Below are 26388 nucleotides of genomic sequence, written 5' to 3' on the forward strand. Positions count from 1 at the left end.
ATAGGCTTAAAGAACAAACCATGTCCAGGAGTAATAGTGATAATAGTACCAATAGTAACTTTATTGTTAATATCAGTAGTAAACAGTTGACTGATGATCAAATAGAAGTGTTAAATCTAGGACCTAAGTTTGCTACGATTCCGCCCAAAGTGCCCATAGCAGAAATAGCTATGGGCATTGAGAGAGCGGCTAGTAAGTTACCTGTGTGCATGGCCAATGAAATCCGTGTGAAAACAGCAGCTATTTTAAGTCAAGCCAAGAAAGTTCCCTCGAATCTTAATATAAAGCAAAGATTAGCACTAGAAAGTCTTAAGCAGGACGATAATGTTGTGGTCCTACCAGCTGATAAAGGTAGAGCAACGGTGGTTTTGGATAAAGAAGCATATGTAAGCAAAGCATTAGATTTGTTAAATGATCGCACAACCTATATGATTATTCATAAGAATCCCCTGTCGAATCTGGAACGACAAGTTAATAAGATGGTGCAATGTTGGATGAAATCCAATAAGATTTCAAAGGAACGGTATTGGGCATTACATGCCACAGGAAGCCAGATACCGAGATTTTACGGTTTGCCAAAAATACATAAAGTGGGTGTGCCACTCAGACCGATAGTCTCGTTTATTGGCAGCCCCACGTATGCATTATCTGGTTTCCTAGCCAAACTACTGTCACCATTAGTTGGACTCTCTGAACATAGTATCAGAGACAGTAAAGAATTTGTACAATTCATAAGAAGACAACGTATAGAAGAAAACGAGGTTATGATATCCTTTGATGTAACATCGTTGTTTACCTGCATCCCAATTGACCATGGGATACATTGTGCGTACATGGCTTTAGAAAGAGACACCACCTTGAATAATAGGACGCAACTAAACTTAGAGGACATATGTAAAGGAATAGAGTTATGTCTTTCGAGTACTACCATGGTGTTTAATAACACCATGTACAAGCAGGTTAACGGTGCAGCTATGGGCTCCCCCATCAGTGCCATCATAGCTAATTTAGCGATGGAGGAGCTCGAGTCCAGACTATTTAACACTACAGTTCTCCCTATGCGTCCGTGGAAAAGGTATGTTGATGATACGTTTTCAGTTATTCGGGAAGGGAGTGAGGATGATACGTTGAATTTTCTTAATAGCTTCTCCCCGTTCATACAATTCACCTCTGAGGTAGAGGAAGGAGGGGTTTTGCCGTTCCTGGATGTGCTGATTTGTAGAGAAGGCCAGCATTTGAAAACAAAAGTATTTAGAAAATCTATGTGCAGGGGCCAATATTCACACTACAACTCAGCGCAGACTAATTATCACAGGAACAGTGTAGTAAGAGCATTAGTGGATAGGGCAAAATCCCATTGTAGTACCTCAGAGGATAGAAACTTGGAGTATGAACGTGTTACGGCGGATCTTTTGAAGTGTGGCTACCCCCGGAGGATCATAGAGAAATACATTAGTGGAGGGCAGCGTAGAAGTGAGTCCTTCACGCCAATAGCCACCGCATACATTCCCTACTATCCGGGTTTATCCGAGCGTTTAGCTCGCGTATTAAGGAATTACCAGACACGTTGTGTGCAGCTCCCAGGCAGGAAGCTGCACACAATCGTGTCACAGGTGAAGGACCCTGTCTTAAATGAAAATATAAGTGGGGTCGTATACAGTATTAAATGCCCGGAATGTGGGGAGTGTTATGTGGGAGAAACAAAACGGCGTCTCAAAGATCGTCTGGGGGAGCACACAAATGCGATAAGAAATGCAGACTATGGCAAATCCGCCGTAGCTGAACATTTCTGGGAGAAGCAACATCAAATCTCCCCAGATGAAGCGGTCATCACTGATCGGGCGCATAGATTTTGGGACCGCAAGTGGCTCGAGAGCTTGCGAATTAGTTCTACCGAGAAAAATATAAATAGAGATAGGGGCACACGCATTCATCCCCTCTTTGAGGCGGTAATCCTTGGAGGGGATGAACGTTTTTGCCTGAAACGCTCCCGAGCCACTTCCGGTTCTGACGGGAACAGTACACGTCCACGTGAGATGCACCGTGAACTTGCTGGTATTTAATGATGCACCGCAGAACAGAAATTACACTGTTGAGAAAGAAGGCAGAAGCCTTTGAAAGCTTCAGTTAGTATTTTAGCGATTTTAACCAGTATATTTTATTGCATTTTAAATTCGGCATTTTATTATTATCTTGTATATCACAGTTGTTTTATTTTATTTTAAAATTACTATTAGTAATATTGTTTGTAAATAATTTATTGTAAATATTAAATATTTTAAAAAATTTTGGTTTCTTCTTTCGTTTTATTCCATGGTTGGTGGAAAACACTAAAAAATCACAGTATGCTTCCAAGATAAGTTCTTTGAATGCTTCCCATTTTGAATTTGCTGTTGGTAACATCATTAGTTGGTCCCACCGTATAGAATTTAAATACTGTCTCAGTCCATCGTAGCCGCCTTTACGGAAGCAATAACCCTTCCCTTTACCCCTAATGGTAGTTACCTCTTTGAGTAAATCCCACTTCAGCACACTGTGATCACTGCCACCTAGTGGTTCATTTATCTGCAGATTCTTAATGCATGAAGAATCACTACTGATAATCAAATCAAGAGTATTCCTCCCTCTAGTTGCCTCCCGAACATGCTGATGTAGAAAACAATCATCCAATAAATCCACAAAAGCCTTGCTAGTGTGTGAGTGACCATCCCCCAAATTCCAGTCAATATCTGGGAAATTAAAATCCCCCATTATAAGACTCTCTGATTTACTGGCCCACTCTATTTCCCTGTACAGTTTCTTATTATACTCATCAGAGTCATTAGGCCTATAACACACTCCTACTCTTAATTGTGATCTCCCAATGCTTATGTCACACCAAACTGACTCGACACTGCACTGTCCAGCGATGTCGACTGGCTTCACTTCCTTGGAATTTATGTGTTTCTTAACCAGTAGCATAACCCCTCCTCCCTTCCTATCCTTTCTGTACCCATTGTACTCCCCAAATTCCAGTTGTGCATTCCTTATATTTGTGTGACACGAAGTCTCTGATGTTCCAACAATATCTGCCTTTGATGTTTTGGGCAATACCTCAAATTCATTTACCAAACTCCTAGCTTTGTTTTATACGGAAGTATACATGCACCTATTTCTATTCTTGGCTACCCCTAACACAACCCATGTGTTTACTTGTACAGCAATGACTCCCAGCAGTCTCAGAAATACCCTGCATCTTGTTTTCCAGGCTGCTGCTCATTCCAATAGAGCAGTGCAAGAATCACTTTCGCCTCTGCCAGTGGCTACTGTTAATCTATTAGTCCTTGTAACCCCCCCCAAGCTAGCAGTTTTCCGACCCACCTAACATTGCCTCGATAGCATCAGCAAATATTCTTGCACCCTTTCTATTTAAGTGTAACCCATCCCTGTAGAAGCAGTCTCCTGTTAGCAAGTACAGACCAGGCTGAAAAAAATCTACCCTTGAGCCTTGCACAATCTTTCTAGGGCCGAATTGATCGACAAGGCTCTCATCATATACTCCCACTATCGTGTCTGGGCAGAATTGCAGACACTTTCAAATTCAACCCTAATTCACGGATTTTTGAAAAGTGACCTGTACTTGTATTATCGCGTATTATCTACGAGTTCCGTTTCTATAACTTCCGTATCAAGTTATGTATTAATTAATTATGTTACGTTTGCAAAATCTAAGTTGTTATATGTATTTAGTTAAAAAGTACAATTTAATTGACAATGAAGTTTAACAAGATTAATAAATTTTACTGATTAATTGATAATTAATTGATAAATGACTATCTAGTTCGGGATATAACGTTGTATCGTATAACAACGGCGGTAAGTTACGAACGGCAGTAAATCTACGGACACTTAAATATTAATTAACTTCCAAAATCTCGCTGTCTCAATTCAAAATAAACCAAGGATCTTGACTAGGTCTATAAGCTACTTATAGAAAATAATTTAATATAACAATTAGTCAATAAAGCGGCTAAATATAGCTAAAAATCTTTCAAAAACATGAAAAATTATGATCATTACTTATTGAACAGCCCTTTTCACTATATTAGGCACATACTGTATCTAGGAATATGTCCTATTTTTGTAAGTAATGCGGTTTTGTAAATAATGCAGTTGATAGCATCATCCTCATACATCTCCAGCGATGTATGGATGAGTCTCCTCACATATCAAGAATCCAACGAGAGCAGTGTTGCTGATGAACGTACATGGAAGCACCCACATCTGAAGGTTGCTATAGCAACACCACCTGTGGGAATGCGATGTTCTTAAGAATGTTCGCCAATCGCTGATAAAACTGGAATACATTCGAAAGAAGCAGCCGACATTCATAATGAACAAGCTATAAAACATTTTTTTTACATTACTGGTCTACTCTGATTGATAACCAGGAGGTATAACAAATAAGCATCTTTTTAACACACTATATACATTGGTGTGGAAAATTTAAATTACAAGTATAAAATCTGAGATAGTCGGTGGAATTTTGTCAAATTTTGAGGGACGGGAGAATTATTTTAAGACAATTATACTGATGATTACCAAAAACTGAGGTGACAGTCCTGAATAATTAGAGGTGTTCAAGATGGCGATCATTCCTGACAGCCGAACCAGTCTCACAACGATTCCTTATGCTGTTTACAAAACTGATAACAAGGCCTTAGGATAATAAATTCCCCTCTTCTACAAATGCACATCTTAGATCTTGGTAGTTCTGGAAGGATGTTGGTACTTTGCAATTTGTTTCTCTACAGCAACCCACACATGCTTAATCGGAATCAGAATGGGAGATTTGGCCAACCAGATCTCCAGACCTGATTCCGATAGTGATTCTGATTTCGATCAGAGCTCATGACACCTATGAAAAGCCTCACATCTGGTGCTAGGCGCTAGTTAGGCTTTCTCTTTCTGTGGAATGCAACACAGACGTTAGGAGCGGTGGATGGTTACTGGGAGAATGATGGAGCAAGCCGAGATGGCATAAACCTTAAAACGTGTCATCAGTAGCAATTTAAATGTGAACAACATCAGAGACAAAATGGAAGTCTCGAAGTAAGGTTTAAGGTTAGCCAAGAGTTACATTATTGCACAATGACAATCATCTCACTAGAAATGAGTGATGCTGTTGTATTGCGCACTTTTCTAGTCTGCATAATTTGCATGTTCAGACGCTAAATTTGTATCTTGACGTCATATTAGGATTAATCACATTAAATTTCATTATATGAGGAATCGGAACCAGCCATATTATAATTCTTTTAGGTTTCTCTAGAAACAAATAAGTCATTTCATTTTAAGATCAAAGAAAAATAAATAAAATAAAATTAAATTAAATAATACAGGCTATTTTAAAAACAGGTTTTCTGGTTACCGGTGTAGTGGGGAAGACTGCGTCACCTGACATATTCTTGTCCACGTCCAGTTGGTAGCCATGGTACAGGAGAGTGATGAACAACGTGAGTCAAGGCATTTTACAAAAACAAGAAGCTGCTCGACGTTTATTCCGCGTTCCTGCTCATGTGTCATTAGAACATGGTATGTGATTTCGAAGAAATTGGTTCTGATCTCAGAGTCTCTGAATGAAATAAGCAGAAAACAGCGCAGCTGCCAAGACCGCTCTCGTACGAAGTATAAAGAGGTCTGCACATCGGTATGCACTGTCGTTGAATTTATCCAATACAGATGTACGATGAATATTGCACTAGAACTTAAATGTCTATCCTTAAAAGGTACAGACACTTCAAGAATTAAAACTTGGCGATCTTCTTCTTAAAATTTTTCAAGAATTACTAACTCAAATGGTTCATAATGAAGATTTTATTCACAATCTGTGGATGTCTGATGAAGCTCTCTTTCATCTAAAGAGATCTGTCAATAAACAAAACTTTCACTATTGGTCAGAAGAAAACCCTAGCTAATTCCACCAGCAACCACTCTGCATAGTGACCGGGTATCGGTGTGGTGTGCAATTTCATGTCACGTCACTAGGAATGGACACATTTCTTGGCCTCCAAAGGTCCCCATATTTGTCAGCATGTGATGTTTTTATAGGTCATTTAAAAAGCAAGGTGTAGTTGTCCTAGTAGGGTTTTAGGAGAATCAGTGACTAAGGCCATATTGCTCCGTGTACACTGTCTGTAAATTTCGTGTGTTTCTGAGGTCGATTTTCTCTTGGCTGGATGAAAAACCCGAGTTTCCGGAAGGAAAAACTGTGCTACCCTCGCCTGAAACAGACTAACTCAGCCACGTTGTGAAAAACGCCCATTAAAATTCTTCACGCCATCGACGGAACTCGAACTCGGGCCTTTTCCATTAGGTGTCGGGAGGACGGCGAATCTACCAACTGTGCTACCACGAGGGCACAAGGTGTAGTCTCATCACCCACACAATACTGAAGAGCTGAAAGAATTCGCGAAGAAATTGCAGGAATTCCTTTGCATACGCTACACTGCATCATGGGAAACATGCATGGAAGATTGGAAGAATGTCTGACAGAAAGACGTAGGTCACCTCGATGATATTGGTTAATTGATTGTTGCAGTGTTTTAGGCACATCAGCAACTTAGGCAGCTCTAGTTGGTAGCACAGTTGGTAAGATCGCTTTCCTCCCAACACTGGATGGAAAAGACCTGAGTTCGAGTTCCATCGTTGACGTGAGGAAATTTTATGGGCCTTTTGCACAAAGAGGCTGAGTTAGTCGGTGTCCGGCGATGGTAGTATGGTTTTTTTTATCTCAGAAACTCTGGTTTTTCATCCAGCAAACATAAAACCCACCACAGAACACACGCAATTTATAGACAGTATACACGGAGCCATGTGGCCTTAGTTGCTGATGCTCCTTAAACTCTACTACTACAACGACAGCAACTTAGGCCATATTGCACCGTACATAATATGTCTGTAAATTGCGTGTGTTCTGTGGGCGATTTGCTGTTCTGGATGAAAAACACGAGTTTCCGGAAGAAAAAACCATGCTACCCTCTCCTGAGACCGATTAATTTAGCCGCGTTCTGAAAAAAGGGCCATAAAAATTCCTCGCGTCATTGACGGGATTCGAACTCAGATCTTTTCCACCTGCTGTGGGGAGGACGGTAATTATGCCAACTGCGCTATCCACGGGTACCTCGACGGTATCATGTTAATAAAAATAAAAAAAATGAACGGCATGCTATGTATTTTAAGATAGCATATCTGTAAATTGGAAAATAAAATTTCTTTATTTAATTATTGAGTTTTAAATCGTCCTTTTTCCTGCCTCACCCTGCATTTGAAGAAGTTTCGTATGCTGATTTGCGATTATTTGAGAGCAGTTCGTCGTAGACGCATTTTGACTCCGCGTCTACTGCCTCTGAGTTTTCGTCTGCAGTTCGACATAAGACGCAGAGTCAAAATGTACATTTCTTTCTTCTCCAAAAGAATTAAAGTTACTCAGTTCCTACAAGGTGATGATCATTACATTGCACACATTTTTGTTGCAATCTTTTCATTTTCATTTTGCAATTGCATATTTCTTCACTCGGCAACCATAACAAGACAATATTAAAGATTTCTGGAATTATTTGACTAAAAAAAATTAAAAAGGAAACAAAATGTAACAGGAATCAATAAGATAGGCTAAAGCCAAATAAAAATTGCTAAAATGCTAAAACATCAGGTCGTGGCTAAATATGGTTGCACATCATTATGTTACGCAATCAGCAGGTACATACCCAAAACTACCCTGCACTGTATGGGTGGGGGCCTTTGAAATCTTAGACCATCCCCCATATTTCCAAATATAGCACCATCAGACTTTGATCTATTTCCTAATTTGAAAAAATACCTGGAGCATCTATTTGCACACCGATAGTGGGGTCATTGCTGCAGTGGATGCAATCCTGGAGGCCCAATAGAAACTTTATTCGCAGCTGGAATCAACGCATCGCAGCATCGGTGGCAAAAGGATATCCACTCCAAAGGTGACTATGCTGAAAAATAAAGTTACCAGATTCCTCAAATGAACTCATACTCAAGCTTTAAAATTTTAAAACGCCTCACGTATAATGAAAGCCATCCATATATACACATAGTATCGACAAGGGCGACGTCACGTCCATGGTCCTAATAAAATGACAAGGCAGTAATATTGTATCAAGAACTGAAGCAATATAATGTACACCGCTTCAGCCATTACCTCTGCCCTACATATGGAAGTACTGTATACACTTACCGCTTTCTTTACAGTTTATCACAGTAAACGTGAAAAACTATAAAGAAAGGGCGGAAATAATTTAATTAAAAAGTAGACTGGTTCTTAATGCAAATTTTACTGTAATACACTATTTCGTGAGATTCGAAAGATAATTAAAAAAATATATGAATTATAATTAGGGGCGTAAGAAGTATCAGTGACTTTGGGAGGTAGGGCTCGAGATGGACGGGGGTGGAAGAGATCGCCGTTCGGTTAGGGGGAGGTTAATGCCTTCCACATTAGTAGCTTTTACGAGCTTTAATAGGTGACAGTACGATTATAACATAAAAAAAAATGTTCTGAAAGGGGAGCTAAGGTCCCTCAGCCTTCTCCAGTGGGTGTGCGTATACACCCGCATCTAATATCAACAGGATTGACGTTTCATAAAATTTTTAATTTTGACTCTTGTCCAGAAGTCGAAAAATGAAGTAACTAAATTTTAGGATGTAAAACATAATACTTACAGCTTTAAATCGGAGGTATCTGCATAGGATTAGAGATAAATCAATAATTTTAAAAAATCGGAGTACAATATCAATAATTTTAAATCAATAATTTTAAAAAATCGGAGTACTTTGGGAAACGAACTGTTCCTTTTCTCAGTCTGAAACTTTTATCGGCTGTTAATGCATATGAAATTAGGATGAAACACGTGATATGAATAAATTAACGGGCGCGTACTAAGTTACAATCGAGTAGGGGTGGAATGATAGAAATTCATCGTCTGGAAATAAGGTTGGCAAGTTGCCAATGTAAATTAAAATATTATACGTGACGCGCACGCGCATTACCAAAACCATTACTCAGAAATAAGTAGAGTAGAAGCACTAGTTAGTGGCAATTAAAAATAATTAATTTGTTCGTTTGTTTGAACTAATTTAAAAATGTCCTCGCGTATAAAAAAAACAAGTGTCTACATAGCTAAGGACAATAGATTATTTTAATGTTTTAAGTTTTTTGACAAAAGAGTGGGAAAATTTTATTTCGAAATCGTTTTCCGAGAAGACAAGTGCAAGAAAGTTGTTGCTGCTACAGGAACTTCAAAAAGGTTAGTAAACAGAATAAAATCGAAAATTAGTAATATCGGTGTATTTGTTTTGCTAAAAAAGAATATTAAAAAGAAGAAAATAAAAGGAATTTATGGTTTTGATAAAAATCGTTATACGTTATAATATAAGTCATGAACGTTAAAAATCGTTCATGACTTATATTAGTAGAAAAATGTCATTGATAATTAAAAATCTAAGCCCACTTTAGGAGCGAATTCTTCATTTATATTTTCGAAAAAAAAAAAACGAGTTTGTGGAGATTACTAAAAGAAATGCGCTGAATATCAGAGGAGTACAACCTTTTTTTGGCTGAGGGATGAAAACATAAGATGCCAAAGGTCGTGGAAAAAGGTTTCGGACCGCAAGAGCATATTATAAAATGCATATTATTATGCATTTTATTTTGAAATAGAATTTAATTTATGTTCTCTACATTTCTATTTCTGGTATTTTTTTCACATTTAATAACTAACACTTGAAGGTTGCCAAATGGCTACCAGCCGCGGGTTGGAAATCTCTGCTTTAAATGGAAAAAAGGATAGCAAATGATCGAAGAGATAATAATAATGGACGCTAAATTTTTATACATAGCTTTTGGAATAGATTTAAAAAATTGCCTTTATGGGAGTTCATTTTAGGCGGCAGTAATAAATATTTTATCTGAGATATTAATTTTTATATTTCATGTTAAATAAATAATTCAGCACCTCATATAAGTAACCTTCTATACCTGTGACCATGAAATAGCATCATCCACTACTGAAGGTTATGTGAAAATCTATTTAAAACACTTAATAAATATATATAAAATAAAATAAATTTTCTGTTTGTACTCCAGGACGGTCACACTGTCAGAGGAGTTCACAAGATAGAGAGGATACCAGAAACAGCACCGCATTTAGCAGTCACGGGCGTGAACTCCGGCTGTCACTTAAGGCACGTGTACTTATGCACTCTCGCATCTGACCGCTCGACTACCTTGTGGGAGTTATAAATAAAAAAAAAAAAAAACCCAACAACTTGGCTTAATTGAATTTATACTTTTAGGGCTTGAGCCAGTACCCGAACATCTTTTTAAAATCTCAATACGCCGTTTATAAATTTACGCAAAGTGCTGAACGAACTCGCAACGAAAAATGCATACTTTAATTTGATAATTAGTCTTTGACAACCAATTTATGAAAATAAACTTAATTACGAGGGTTGTAAAGTTAAAACACGTTCCAAAAGTGACAGTTCTAAGCAAGACGGTGGTAAATTAGAGGTCCACCTCTCTGGATTTGGCCGGGGTCTTAAGGTTTAAGCATGCCATGTTCGAGCGCCCGGTTATGTTGTAATTTTTCTCCAGGTCGTGTATACACAGTGATACATGATATTACTATGAAATTTATTCTAAATAAGTTCTAAATATCACAGCAGTCCTTGTAATTTCTTCCTAATAAGTAACATTTAACACATTAATGTTTCGTTACAAAATAATCTAAAAAATGTATATTTTGTGTGAAAAAAATTAGGAAAAAAATGTAGGCAAGAAATGGACGCGTGATGTCTTGTTATTTTTGTGTCTGTGCTAGAGCAACTAAGGCTATGAGGAGTCAGTGTTGTGTATGACTAAATTACGTTGCCAATCTTATGATTTTTAAAACTGCTTGTGCCTACTACTTGCATTTTTGTTTACAAGTGTCACTGAGTTGACTGCCATAGTGTGTTTCTACTGCATGCTGCGCTGCTTGCTCTCTAGTTCAAAATGTCTGCGCCAAGTCTCATCCATAATAAACACTATATGATCCAAAGAGTAATTTCCTTCTTCATATCGCGTTAGGTGCTACAGCCACAATTCCAGCTCCATTCCTGGTGAATTTCTGCTGGAAAGACGCCCTCGCTGTAAAAACTGAATAAGGGTGCCTACGCGCGAGCTCTAGAGCGATGTTTTACTGAATTACTGCACGTTGGTTTGAATGGGAGCCTTCACATTGCCAGCGAGCGCGTGGATGAGCTACAGAATGATGTTGCTGATTTTCGAGCGAGAAACGTTTTGCGCATGCGCGCTGAATTGCCCTTCCCTGCCTTATGAAAATGTTGCACTTCAGAACAGGTCGATCTTGTGAAAGATGGAAAAATTAAACAGATTTTAATAAATGAGTGTGTTAGGCACCTCTGCTTTTAAGTTAAGCGCCTACATGTCTTTTCCCAGTCCGTCCGTCAACATGCAACAATTAGACTCCCAGCAGTAGTAGTAATAATAATGAACCTCAGTTTATTATTAATAGTAGTAGTAATTTATTTATAATGTATTAGTATTTTTCTATTTATTTTTATTTATAGTAGAAGTATTTAATAGTAAAATACACTGTGCTGCCACTTTATTAGGTACACCTACTTAGTAGCGTGTTGAGCCTCCTTTAGTCTTCAAAACAGCCTGAATTCGTCTAGGCATGGATTGAACAAGATGCTGAAAACGTTGTGCAGGAATGGAGTATCATGCAGACATAAGTGTATCACGCAGTTCCTTGAGATTCGACGGAGGTGTAGACCTGCAGCGAACAGCCTTTTCCAGCTCATCCCAAAGATGTTGAATAGAATTCAGATCTAGGGAACTGAGCGGGCCACTGCAGCAAAGAAAAGTCATTGTCATGTTCCTGGAACCATTCCATAGTGATACGGGCTTTGTGCGCCGGCGCATTGTCCTGCTGGAAGTAACCATCTGACTGAGGATAAACTGTCAACATGAACGGATGCACTTGGTTAGCAACGATGTGTAAGTACGATGTGGCATTCAGACGTCAATCTATGGGTATCAATGGACCCAAAGTGGGCCAAGAAAACATTCTCCACACCATAACACTGCCCCCACCACCTTGCACAGTAGTCGTCAGATAAGACGGGTCCATGGATTCATGTTGTTTTCGCCAAATTCTTAGCCTTCCATCAACATGATGCACCAGGAACTTCGACTCGTCACACCAAGCAACTGTTTTGCAATCCTCGATAGTCCAGTGCTGGTGTTACTGTGCCCACAGGAGGCGTGCTCTTTTGTTCTTCATTGATAACAAAGGTACGCGATGTGGCCGTCGGCTGTTGTAACCCATTCGCGACAAAGTGCGACTAGTGGTCCGTTGGAATATTTTGTTCTGCGCACCAAGGTTGTATTTTGACGTGATGTGCGACGTTGTGTCCCGTCTGTTTGCTTGCACAATTCTAGCCATCCTCCTCTGACCTCTCTCATCAACAATCAATTTTCTTCCACAGGAGTGCCGTTGAGAGGATGTTTTCTGTTCGTTGCACCATTCTCGATACACCCTTGAAACTGTGGTGCGTGAATAGTTCAGAACGGCCGTTTCAGAGGTGCTTTGTCCACCACGTCTTGCACCTACTACCATGCCCCGTTCGAAGTCCTTTAGCTCACTCCTTTTCCCCATTCTTGCTACAGTTTGTACGCTTAACTGATACTAGAAAGGTTGTTCTGCTGCATTTATATCCATTCCCTTCTACTTTCTCTCTCTCTCTCTCTCTCTCCCCCAGGGTATCTCGGGAATTTTTTTTTTTTTTTTTTTTTTGGCTGGTGCAGCACAACCCTCAGGCTCCCTTGCACAATATAGCTGCTGCTGCTAATAATAATAATAATAAAGGGGTGCGATGGCCCAGTGGTTAAGACATTGGACTACCGGCCTAATGGACCCGGGCTCGAATCTCGCCTTGGTGGAAGCGAACGCGGTCTATTACGCTGGGAGCCCGATATAATAATAATAAAAAAAATCGCGAAAGTTGCTCCATTAGACTTATCTTCCCAAAGGTCGGAGTGACGGCTGAGGCAGATGGTGGCACCATCTGGTGCCACTCGCGAGAACTAAAAAAAACCACTGGACATAAGCCGAAACTAAACAAGTCCACCTCCATAGATGGATGATGAAGCAGAGAAATATTAATCATACTGCATCGAGTGTGGCGCAGGATAAAGTCACTTGCGATCAGGCCTTAGGCAGAGGAGTCGGTTCGAAAAGTTGGAAACTGTCTCCCGAGCCATACGGGGAACAGTGGAGCAAGTGGCACTGTCCCCCGTATGGCTACCACAAGAGAAGGACAAGACCATCCAGCCCCACCAAGTGGAAGTGCTTCCTGTGCAGCTGTGCTAGTGACCACCCAGGAAGGAAGAAGACGCCAACGCATGAAGTGGAGCATCGAAATGAATACTTACATCATGTGAGCATACTATGGAATAACCAGGCTACAGACCGATATGACAATGTTACAGGTCGCGAATACATACCAAGTGGTTGGAACGATTCCCAGATATTTAGATCACCGACCAGCGATTAGCGGACCAAAGAAGGACCATCGGGACGATGAACCTAATAGCTCCTGGCATTTTGGAAAAAATCAAGCAGGATGTGAGCGATCAAAACAAAGAACAAAGAATATGGTCAATATGGAACAAGAGGAGGAAGAACAAGAAGAAATGCAACCCAGAGTAGCCGAAGTGGAAAGAGAGATGAAGCCATGATATCCAGAATAGAAGACGAGTGGAAGAATGCCCTAACAGAATTCGAAGGAATGGCCTTGAATGGGTTGAGCACGCTGAATTCTGATGGGATCCTTCCACTTGTTCAGATTACGAACCTAAGGGGACATAAATTCAAATTAAGAAAAGACAGATGTAGAATAGATGTGCGGAAATTTGCCTTTAGCCAGCGGGTGGTTAATTGCTGGAACAAACTTCCATCTGTCGTTGTGGAAGTTGATAGGTTGAATAAATTTTAAGGATGAACTGGACAGGCATTTGGAGGGAATGGTGTGATTTTTTTTTTTTTTTTTTTTTGGCTGATGCTGCATAAGCTCATACACACTGCTTTCTTGCATCACATGCCACTACTACTACTTCACAATAACCCACGTGATACCTAAAGCAGAGGCCAAATAAAATCCTGTTGAGAGACAACCTTAATCCGCAAATAATACCACATTACCTTGACAACAATGGTGCAACCCTGGAGGCTATCCACATAGCCGTATACTGTGTTGCCATAGCAGCCACTAGGATTAATGGAAAAGAAACGAGAACTCAGCAGCAGAAGAATCAAAAACAGAAGGAACAGCTAGCTTGGGAAAGAAGCAGGAGATAGAAGAATTATGGGTCAAGATAGGCCAGTTGACCCAGTACCAACAGGATAATAGAAGTAAGAAATTGATTGGAAGGGTGAAGAGCATCCTCAAGGGAGATAGCGTCCACAGCAAACATGAGACCAGAAATCAGAGATTAGGAGAATACTTGGACACTCTGAAGCAGAATCTCCTCGCACTCAGCAAGAGACTACGCCGATACAAAGAGAGCTCCCAGAGGAAAATAAACAACTGAATCTTCGATGAGAACCAAAGAGCCTTCTACGGGAAACTGGGAGAAGATGAGAATACAGGAGACTGACCACCCGAGAAGAAGATGATCGAGGATCTCTGGGGAAATATCTGCAGACATAACAGTCGAGTCCCCCTGGATAGAAATAGAACGGAAGAAAACCAAGGACGTACAAGAGATGAGAGAGTAGGAGAATAACATCCATAACTACTGGTACAAGAAGCTCACTTGCACACGCAAGCACCTAGCAGAGCAGTTCACTCGAATGATAAGGCACCCGGAGATAATCCCGAAGTTTTTCACTGAAGGAGTCACATATCTGAAGCCTAAAGATGAAGACACAAGAAACCTGGCGATGTACAAGATCCTGACTAGCTGCATAACCAAGTAGATATTAGACCACTTAGAGAGTCAGAACATAATGGCCGAACAGCAGAAAGAATGCAAGCGGAGGAGCAAAGGATGCAAGCAGCAATTAACCATAGATGCTGCAGTTATGGAGCAAGCTTACAAGAAGCACCGCAACCTATACACGGCCTACATCGATTACCGCAAGGCCTTCGACTCCGTACCTCATATCTGGCTAATAGAGACCCTGAAGATCTACAAGGTCAATCCGATAGTGACAAAATTTCTAGGAACAACAGTGGCGAAATGGAGTACCACCATTAAGGTCGAGAACATTACAATCAAACCAATCCCCATCAGAAGAGGAATCTTTCAGGCAAATGCACTGAGCCCACTGTGGTTCTGACTAGCACTCAACCCGCTATCCACCATGCTTAACGGCAGCAACTATGGATATAACCTCGAAGAAGGAAGAAAGAACCTGTACACCCTCACCCACCTGATGTACATCGTACATCGATGACATCAAGCTCTCCGCGGCAATCGAGAAACAACTCCAGCAACTACTCCAGATCACCGAAGAATACAGCAATGATATTAGGATGGAATTTGGTCTAGACAAATGCAAGGCCCACACACTGCACCAGGGAAAATTAGTTGGCCGAAACTACAAGCTGCTGACTGGTAAAGAGATCGAAGCTATGACAGAAGGAGAGATCTACAAATACCTAGGGATGATGGAGGTTCAGCAGGTAGAACACAAGGAAATCAAGAAGTGCCTGACCGAAAAATATCAACAGAGACTCAGAAGCCTGCTGAAAGCAAAATTGAACGGAGGAAACACAGTTAAAGCCATAAACACCTATGTAGCTCCGGTACTAACATACTCCTTTGGGGTCACAGATTGGACTAACACCGAGCTAGCAGATATCATGCGAAAGACAAGGACAATGATGACTAAGAGTCGCCAACACCACCCGAAGTCAGCAGTGGAGAGACTAACATTAACTCGGAAAGAGGGAGGAAGGGGCCCGATAGACCTGATAGAGCAACAGAAGACAGCGATAGTTAACCTGAAGGATTATTATTATTATTATTAGCCATATGGTGCAAGGAAGCCTGAGGCTTCTGCTGAACCAGGCAAAAAAATTCTGAATTACCCAGAGAGAGAGAGAGAGAGAGAGAGAGAAGGGAATCGCTAAGAAAGAAAAGAAAATGATGATATCCAGCTCAGGACCCTGGGTGTGTCAAGCCCATACTCACCAGATGTGATTACTTCGAGAACAACACAGCACCAGGCCATAAGGAAGATAGATAAGTGGTATCAACCTAAGCAAGGAACCCCTCCCGCCCAGACGCACAAGAAACGAGGCTAGAAAGATGGGCAAAGAAGACACTCCATGGAAGACATTACAGTGACCTCCATCAAGATCACATCGATAACACTGCTTTCAATGCATGGCTCACAAGCGGGAGGCTCTTTTCCGAGACTGAAGGATTCATGCTGGCCATCCAAGACCAGATAGTCAACACCAGAAACTATAGGAAATACATCGCAAAGGAGCCCGGAATGTCAGATGACACATGTCTACGATGCCACCTGGCCTCAGGAACGATCCAATACATCACCGTGGGGTGCAAGGTGATCAGACTGAGTACACTCATAGACACGACCAGGTAGCCAGGATAATACATCAGAAGCTAGTGAGGAGATAAACCGCTAGTGGGTTTAGGATTCTTTTCTTTGAATGTGTTTTCTACTAGCCCAGGATTCATAAAGAGTACCATACTACAAGTACGAACCCCAGGCAGTACTAGAAATCCCAACCCATAAGCTATACTGGGAAAGCGCCATAATAACGGATAAGACAATCCTGCACAACAAACCGGACATAACCTTTGTGGACAAGATGGAAAAGGCTACCTGATTGACATAGCGGTGCCCAAAACTAGCAATGTTCAGAAAACCCATGAGGAAAAAATTAGGAAGTACACGAACCTGAGACATGAAGTCAAGGAGGTGTGGCATATGCAAGAAGTAACGACTATCCCGATCATCGTGTCGACCACTGGTATGGTGCCAAAGAACCTACATACAAGCCTAGCAGCAATAGGTCTCCCAGCGAGCACTTACAAGGAACTCCAGAAAGTCGCAATCCTGAACACCTGTAGAATAGTCAGAGAGATCCTCGACCAACAGTAACACCAGACATTACAACTACCCTGTGTACTTTGTAGCAGTACCCATCACGGAGTGGAATCCCCCAATCAACTGTTGATGATCCTGCTCAGGTAGTTAACAAACTAACTGAATATTTGCATAGACATTCACACATGAGGAGTTATTCAGCGAGGGGAATGCCAGAGGTGTATTCAACTCTGGCAGTAAGCTAGAGAATCTTGCATTAATTGAGAGTAAAGTGGAGGAGAAATTGTTGAAGATAAACACAAGAAAGGCACCTGGGGTGGATGGGATCTATTCAGTTATATTAAAGGAGGCAGCAAAGGAAGTAAGCAAACCCTTAGCCATAATTATGAGAACTTCCTTGGACTCAGGGGAGGTACCCATGGACTGGAGATGTGCAAATGTGACCCCAATTCACAAAGGAGGATCAAAGGCTGACACAAGTAATTATAAACATGTGAGTTTAACTTCTGTTCCAGGAAAATTAATGGAGGCACTGATTAAAGAAGCACTGCAGGATCATCTAGACAAGACTTCAGTTATAGCTCAGACACAGGATGGTTTTGTTAAGGGAAAGTCTTGCCTGTCCAACTTGACTGGATACTATGATGCAGTCACAAAAGAACTGGATGCAGGGAATAACTTTGATATTATATACTTGGATCTTAGAAAGGCTTTTGATACTGTTGCACATGGAAGACTGCTACACAAATTGGAGCAGTGTGACATTGGAGGCAAATTGCTGCTATGGATAAAGGGGTGGTTGAGGGGGAGAAGACAGAGAGTGGTAATCACTGGACACTGTTCATCGTGGACTAATGTTATTAGTGGAGTCCCTCAGGGTTCAGTGTTGGATCCATTATTGTTTTCTGTATTTATAAATGATATTGATGATGGTATATCGAGCTTAATGATGACACAGAGGTTGGCAGGGTTGTTAAGGACACTACTGATGCAATGCTGCTGCAACAGGATCTGGAAAGGTTGTGCAGATGGGCTGAGAGGTGGCAAATGACAAATGTAAAGTACTACATATCGGAAACAGCAACCCCAGAGCAGCGTATCAACTCTGTGGTACTACACTGACAGTGGTAGAGAATGAAAAGGATCTGGGGGTAATTGTGCAGGCAGATATGAAGCTCTCTGAGCAGTGCAGACGAGCTGCAAAAGTAGCTCATAGTGTCTTGTCAATGATATACAGGACTTTTTCTAGCCGGGATAGGGAGGTGATTATTCCCTTGTATAAGGCAATGGTCAGGCCACACCTAGAGTACTGTATACAGGTCTGGAGGCCTCATTTCAAGAAGGATGTAGAGATGCTGGAACGAGTACAGAGAAGGGCAACAAGATTGGTGAATGGAACAAAGGGGTGCTCTTACGAAGAAAGGCTTAAGTTTTGCAAATTACAGTGTCTGGAGACTAGGCACCAGCGAGGTGATCTGATAGAGGTGTATAAAGCCTTGAATGGTTTGAGCTTGCTCAATGCTGATGGGATTCTTCCTCTTGCTCAGAATAATCACCTGAGAGGGCATAAATTCAAATTGAGGAAAGACAGATGTAGGATAGACGTGCGGAAATTTGCCTTTAGCCAGCGGGTGGTTGGTTGGTGGAACAGACTTCCATCCCTTGTCGTGGAAGTTGATAGCCTAAAAAAGTTTAAGGCTCAGCTGCACAGGTATTTCGAATGAACGAAGGGGTGAAGTGGAAATGATTTTTTTTTTTTTTTTTTTTTGGCTGATGCTGCATAAGCTTGCTTTCTTGCATCATATGCCTCTACTAATGCTGATACTAATCAGGGAGAAATAATATAAGAGCAACAACAACAACAACAATAATAATAATAATAATAATAATAATAATAATAATAATAATACAATACAATACAATACAATACAATTTTATTTATCAAGAGAATTCGTTTACAATAAATGAACTTGTTAAGAAAAGTAAATTTCTTGACAACAAGTTGTAGTTCTTCCTTTACAAGTTTTGTACTAATTTGTTATCTTACAGAAAAGACTATGAAGTCACTACACATAGTATATTCCACACTGTAAACAGAGGTAGTTTATCTGCATATCAATTCTAATCTACTGTGTCATTGAGTATCAAGAATTTTCTTATTAGGAATTTTAATTTGGAGATGGGATAACTTCTCCTGAGCCTGAAATCAATGCTAGCCAACAAGTTGTTTATTACATTCATTGTGTGCCTATCTCCAAATCTATTTAGTATCCTAGGGTGAGGCAAAGTAATTGCTTTTGGGTTCCTTAAATTATGTGAGACATTTCTTTGCAGATTCGACTCTTCAAAAATAGTGTTAAGATTTTTTAAGAATAGATTTAATTTTAGTTTTTGAACTGGATACAATATTTTATGTTTCAACAAAAATTGCCTTCTCTTATTCAGGTCATTCCAAGAGTTTGTCCCCATTAAAAGTTTCAGAATCCTATTCATTAAGTTGTCTATTGCCCTTATTTCTGTTTTATTTGCTCGTGCCCATATATTTACTAAATAATTGAGTTGGGAGTCCACTAATGCATAATATAAGGTTACTTTTGTTCTAAGATTTAACTTATTCTTAATGTAGTAGAAAAAGTACACATAAAATCTCATTTTTTTGTACAAGTTTGTTATATGCATTATCCAACTTAGACTGTAGTCGATCCATAACCCAAGGTAACAATGATTTGAGACTTCTTCCACAGTTAGACATTCGCAATTCTGGAAATTCTGTTCATGTAGGCAATCATGTTTGTGCAATTTGATAGAGGGTTGAATGTCCAAGGTTTGATGAGGAGGCCTTATTACCAAAAATTTAGTTTTTTCAAAGCTGAGCGCTAATTTATTATCGTGCAGCCAAGATTGTAAATGTATTGCATCCTGTTGTAAATCATTTGCCATTTTTGTTAGGTCCTTTCCTATTGTATATAAGATTATATCATCTGCATAAATTTTTATAAAGGAGTTCTTAATTACTTCGAATATGTCATTTATATAGATGTTGAACATGATTGGCCCAGCATGAGTGCCCTGAGGTACTCCTCTCTTTACATTATAAGATTTCCCCTTTGTATTTTCTACTTCTACTGTTATTTTTCTCTTGGTTAAATAATTTGCTAGTAGTTGATTGAGTCTTCCCCTTATTCCATATTTCAGTAATTTCTGTTGCAATATTGGGATATCAATTAGGTCATAAGCTTTGGTCAAATCTATAAATAAAATCAATATGAAGTTATTGTTGTTTAAATGTAAGTTTAGAGAGTCTATTAAGTTCTCTAATAATGTCTGTGTGCTCTTGCCCTTCTGATATGAGAATAGAGAGCTGTTTAACAGTCCATATTGATGTAAATATTTGCTTATATGGAAAAATATATAATTTTCTATTATCTTATTTAAAACTGACTGTATTGTTATTGGTCTGTAGTTGCAAAAGTCATCTGGTGGTCCCTTTTTATATATAGGAATTATCTTAAATGACAGTAAGTTTGTAGGATAGCTTCCCGACTCTAACATCCGTGCTATTAGCTCTACCAAGAGAACAGAGAACTGTTCTTTGTTTCTCTTTACTTCGGTTACTGTAATACAGTCCAGTCCGTAAGATTTCTTGTTCTTTAATTGTTCTATAATTTTAAGAATCTCAGTATAATGTGGAGCTAAGACTACACAAGAGTTCATTATCTGAGGAAGCCTATCTTGTTGAGTAAAGGAATTTTGGCAATAATGTATTAAATATCTGTTGAGATCTAATACAGCTTTGGCAAACCTATTTGCAGCCTCATATTGTTTGTTTGCACCAGAAATCTGTTCTACTAGTGTTTTAATTTGGTTTCCCCTTGACTTTTTCTTCCTTGTACTTAACATGTTATTTATAATGCTCCATTTATCCTTTTGTGTTATCTGCTTATCCATGAAAAGATGATTGTAATAAGTGTTTTTTTGCTTTTTTATCATACCTGTCACTTTATTTCTGAGTGTTTTATAATTGTGATAATGTTCTTTCTTTGATGGACAATTTCTAAACTGCCTGTAATATTTATCCCTTTGTACCATTAGTTCTTCTATTTCTTTAGTCATCCAAGGTTTCCTAAGCTTAATCCTGCTACTCCCAGTGTTTGTGTTGTTGGCTGTGTGATTAACTTTTCTCTCGGTATTAAACCTCGAATTGTTTATAATTTGTATTCTTCTTCTTCTTCTTCTTCTTCTTTAATGCTGCCGAATGGCGTTTGCGACTTCGTTTTGATATTGTTCTCTGTCTAGCGCTGCGTGTAGAATTTGTGCTGTTGTCATGTGAAGCCAGGTGTTGATGTTATCTAGCCATGCCATTTTCGGTCTGCCTGGGCGTTTCTTGCCTTCGATCTTTCCCTCCAGGATGAGTGGTAGTAGGTGATATTTTTGTTGGTTCCTAGCGATGTGACCTAGGTATTTGCATTTCCTGCTGATGATGGTTTTGAACAGGTCCCGTTCCGTGTGCATGTCCTGCAGGACCTGTGCGTTGGTTATCTTGGCTGTCCACGGAATTTTCAGCATTCTTCGGTAGAGCCACATTTCGAAGGCCTGGAGCTTTTTTGTAGTGGCTGATGTTAGAGTCCAGGTTTCTACACCGTAGAGCAGTATTGGCCAGATGTAGCATTTCAATGTGCGTAATTTGAGCACGATGTTCAAGCTTCTGTCGGTGAGGAGGGTTCTCCATTTGGTGAATGCCTGCCTGGCTTGTTCAATTCTGCTTTTGATTTCGGCCTCATGGTTCAGCTGGTCATCAATGAGCACTCCGAGATACTTGAAGCGGTGTATTTGCTCTAATTTTTCGTTGTTTAGTTTGATCGTGATTTTGCTTGCAGTCCTGCTGACCTTCATCACCTTTGTTTTCTTTTTGTTGATTCGTAGCCCCCATGCTTGGCTTTCTGTGTCCACTTCGTTCAAGATGGTCTGTAAATCTTGTTCTGAATCCGCTATTAGTGCTGTGTCATCGGCATATCTTAAGTTATTGATGTAGTGTCCATTAACTTTTATGCCGATGTTCTTGTCAGCCAGTGTTTGGTCGAAGATCATTTCCGAATAGATGTTAAAAAGAATGGGAGATAATGGACAGCCTTGCCGGACGCCTTTTTTTATTGGAATTGGGTCTGTCAGATCGTTGTCATAGCGAAGCCGGGCTGTTTGATTCCAGTAGAGAGTTGTAATAAAGTTGATATCATTGTTTTCAAGCCCAAGTTTTCTCAGTCGGTCAATTAGGCGGTCGTGGTCTACTGAATCGAAGGCTTTCTCGTAGTCAATAAAACATATATACACGTCTTTTTGATGTTCATAGCACCTTTGTAGCAATATTTGTAAACAGAAAATTGCTTCTCTGGTGCCTAGTCCCCTGCAGAATCCGAACTGTGTGTTTCCTAGTGCACTTTCGCACTTACATCTTATCCTTTGCTGAATCACCTTGAGGAAGACTTTTAGCACCTGGCTCATTAGACTGATCAGCCTGAAGTCTTCGCATTTCCGGCTGGTAGCCTTTTTTGGTAGGACCACAAAGATGGATTGGAGCCATTCGGATGGAATGTCGTTGTTGCTGTAGATTTGATTGAACCATTTCGTTAGTTGTTGGATGTTGCTGTAGTCTAGTTGTTTCAGCAGTTCCACATGAATCTGATCAGGTCCACAGGCCTTGCCTGGCTTTGTTATTCGGATGGCATGTTCCACTTCAGATGTTAATATGTGGAGATTGTCTTCCTGTGTTTGTTGTTGCGTTTCTGCCGGTTTTCTGTTGGTGCCGAACAGATTGTATATATAGCTCTTCCAGGTGTCGAGTTTGGCTTGTTTGCTTAGTATAGGTTGATTGTTGTCCGTATATAAACTTGGGATAGGAGCCGGTTTGTAGATGTTTCCAGCTTCTTTAAGCTTCTTGTGCAGGTTATAGTTGTCATTTTTCTTGATTAGGTCTTCGATTTCTGCACACTGATCTTCCATCCATTTTTCCTTCGCCTTCCGGATTTCCTGTTTGATCTTTTGTTGTATTTCTTTGTATTTTTCCCGGTTGTTGTTGTTTTTGAATATTCTCCGTTCATCCATTAGGTCTAGTATGTGCTGGGTCATCCACCGTTGTTTCTTTTTCGACGCCTGATGTCCTAGCAGGGTTTCTGCTGTTTCATTGATGCACTGTTTGAGTGAACGCCCGAATGCTTGCACGTCTGTTGTTACTGCTTCGATCGATCGGATTGTAGTGTTGAGATGAAGCTGTACTTGTCGTCTGTTGGCGGTGTTCTTCAGTTTCTCCAGGTCGATTCTTTTTGTTGTGCTTGTGCGTTTGACTGCTCGTAATTTGAGACGTAGTGTTGCTGTTACTGGGTTATGGTCTGATGATATGTCAGCTCCGGGGTAAGTTTTTGCATTGAGGACACTTGACTTATATCTGATGTTGACTAAGATGTAGTCAATTTGATTCCTGACGATATTGTTGTCAGAGTCTTGTGGTGAGGTCCAGGTGTATAGTCGTCGAGGTGGTAGTTTGAACCAAGTGTTGGCAATGCTAAATTTTTCTTCTTGGCAGAACTGGACGAGTCTGTCTCCTCGTTCATTCCGTGTCCCCAAGCCATGTTCTCCGACTATGTTTTGTAGCTTTCCTTGACCGATTTTGGCATTAAAGTCACCGAGGATGACCGTCATGTCGTGCTTCTTCAGCGACTTTAAAGTGTTGCTTAGCTTGTCGTAGAACAATTCAATTTCTTGATCGTCTTTGTCCGCTGTTGGTGCGTAGACCTGGAGCACATTCAGGTTGATCTTGTTGCCTGCTAGCTGTAGTAGTGCGATTCGTTCCGATATTGGGGTGAAACTGGTGACTTTGTTGGCCAGTTGTTTGTGGACAACGAAAGCGACGCCGTACGTCTGCTTGGTGTTTTCTCCTCCGGAACAGAAGACGTGGTGGTCGTTTGATATAAACTTCTTTGTTCCAGGCCATTTGGTTTCACTTAGCCCAAGTATGTTGATGTTAATGCGTTCCATTTCTTGTAAAGCATTGGCTAGTTTTCCTGGTTGTAGTAGGCTTCTAACGTTCCATGTAGCTAGTTTCAGAAAATTCTTCGACGCAAGCTCGGAGATTCTTAGCACCCCTGCCCCATTCAAGGGACGCCGAGACTCGGGGCCGTGGTTTATTTTGCTTGCTATCATTGAAGTTTTCAAGGGAAAGATAATCCAAGTAGTTTCCCGTTGCTTTCTTGGATCACAATTTAGTTGAAAAGGTCGTGTGTGGACCTTTTGAAACGGGTTTCGTCTGACGTCTCCACTGAAACCTTTCCGCCATGGAAGGCCCTTCTGGGAGCATATATCTTTCGGTGCTTTAGTAGTTTAACAAATTAACAAATTAAACTACTAAACCTGCCGCAGCCATATAAATGGAGTAGCTCTTATTCAGTGATGAAGCTGCCTCGTGATGTCATAATTTTACGCAATTTATGCCGAATTTCTAGTCACCACTGACCAAGCAGGTGGCACTGCTGTAGTTTTATCTCCTGGAACATCCAAATGGCTGACTCGGTAAAATTACTGTGACCTTGAAAATACCAATAATGTATAACTCAGCAAAACGTGAGTATTTTTAAATACAATTTGGTATCCTGAAAACTTCTACATCAAAGCTATCATGTAGCACAACTATTCTACTAAGAATTCCCAGCGACTGATTATAGTTCCTTAAAAATTTAATGACCTTGAAATTTCCTATGTCCGAACATAACAATGATAACCATTTTAAAAAGTTCAGTCCGAAAAATAAAACCACGTTTAGGTCTCAAATCTTAACCTATCACTCACCCACACTTATTTTATCTAAAATATAACTTCTTTTTGAGTAACACTCCCGAAAACCTTCTTTATTTATTAATTTTTAAGAGCGCACTAATTTAGCTAGCATACAGCTGGTGCCACCAGCGCCACCTCTCATAATTTGTATTATCTTATTTGAAAAAACATTTACATTTGTTGTGTATGATGCTTGCTCTTGTATTAACAAGGTTCCTATGTTCTGTTTCAGTTTCCCTGTTGATAAATAATTTTTCTTCATAGCATTTGTTAATTTTTTTTCTTCACATGGGTGTTGTTTTGAATACATATCTACTATTAGTATACATGTTCTGTGATCTGAAAGTTAATTTAATAGTATGTAGGAATTAGCATACTTCAACTTGATATTTGTAATTAGGTGGTCCAATAATAATTAGGTGGTCCAATAATAATAATAATAATAATAATGCCGAAGGATTAATGATTAAGGAATTGAGTGTATTGGAAAGCATGTGGAGCGGAGATAAACCGCTAGTGGGTTTAGGATTCTTTTCTTTGAATGTGTTTTCTACTAGCCCAGGATTCATAAATTTATTCCTTAGAATAAGTTTGTATATTTTACTTCTCCAATTTTAATTAAATTTGGATAGGCTCGAGTTTTTTATTTTTTAAGCCACATTTAAAACTAGAAGTCGGTTGTTGCGTGCGGAATGCGGAGAAGAAAATAAATTTCCTTTATTGCAATGCGTTTAAAAAAAGTTATTCTTTAATAAATGAATAGGATTTTTTGTTCTAAAATTCTCCCCCCAATTTTTTTTAGAATTCGCAACTTGTTGCTGGCTCGGCAATGTGTTGCCACCCTAACACTGTGATATGCTAGATTGACGTACCTGTCACTATGACGCCATATTTTTATGTTGTGATCACGGTCTAACGTACATGACAGTTAACGTGCCCTAGCTGGCTGTCATTCATGCGGTGTTGAAGGAGAAAGCGATCCACAGCAGCAGAGACGATACGGCGTTCACAGTGACAGGTGCGTCATTGATATGCAGTGTTATTAGTACCAATCTCTCAATTTGTCTATAACAGCGCGTCGATAACATTTGACCCAACCTCTTATATTTGTAGATTGCTATTGATTGATAGAGAAAGTCGATCATGTGCATTAGAAAACAGTCGGTAAGTTTTCCGAGAATGAAGCTACCCTATATTATTTAAGTTTGGTATAAAAAAAATTTGTCCCCGCTGATAGAAATTATAATGACCGTTCTACCTGCGAAATTCACCTGCGTGCCACCTAGTGTAGATTTTCTGCAACATGCCAGTGTGCGATACTTTATCATTTTTTTTTTTATCAATTTTTCATCTAGATATCAATTATCATTCGGATACATATGTCCGAGTGCACGTATGA

The 26388-nt window shown here is 39.9% G+C and overlaps 1 protein-coding gene across 1 annotated transcript; it reads left to right on the forward strand.

The window, feature by feature from the left end:
- Window positions 1-20: 20 nt before the first annotated feature.
- Window positions 21-26388, forward strand: LOC150086582 (uncharacterized). Its single transcript, XM_090372193.1, has 2 exons — window positions 21-894; window positions 26345-26388. Exons 1-2 carry the CDS (start codon window positions 21-23, stop codon window positions 26386-26388), a joined length of 918 nt encoding a protein of 305 aa, XP_090228319.1.

This window comes from Mastigoproctus giganteus, chromosome 4 (genome assembly GCF_048544385.1).
Source record: "Mastigoproctus giganteus isolate SK-2022 chromosome 4, ASM4854438v1, whole genome shotgun sequence".
Lineage (NCBI taxonomy): Eukaryota > Metazoa > Arthropoda > Arachnida > Uropygi > Thelyphonidae > Mastigoproctus > Mastigoproctus giganteus.

Coding starts and splice junctions, on each gene's coding strand:
- LOC150086582 (XM_090372193.1), top strand. CDS start 21: ATGTCCAGGAGTAATAGTGATAATAGTACCAATAGTAACTTTATTGTT. Junction 895..26,344: donor ACTAAACTTAGAGGACATAT/GTAAAGGAATAG, acceptor TTTTTCATCTAG/ATATCAATTATCATTCGGAT.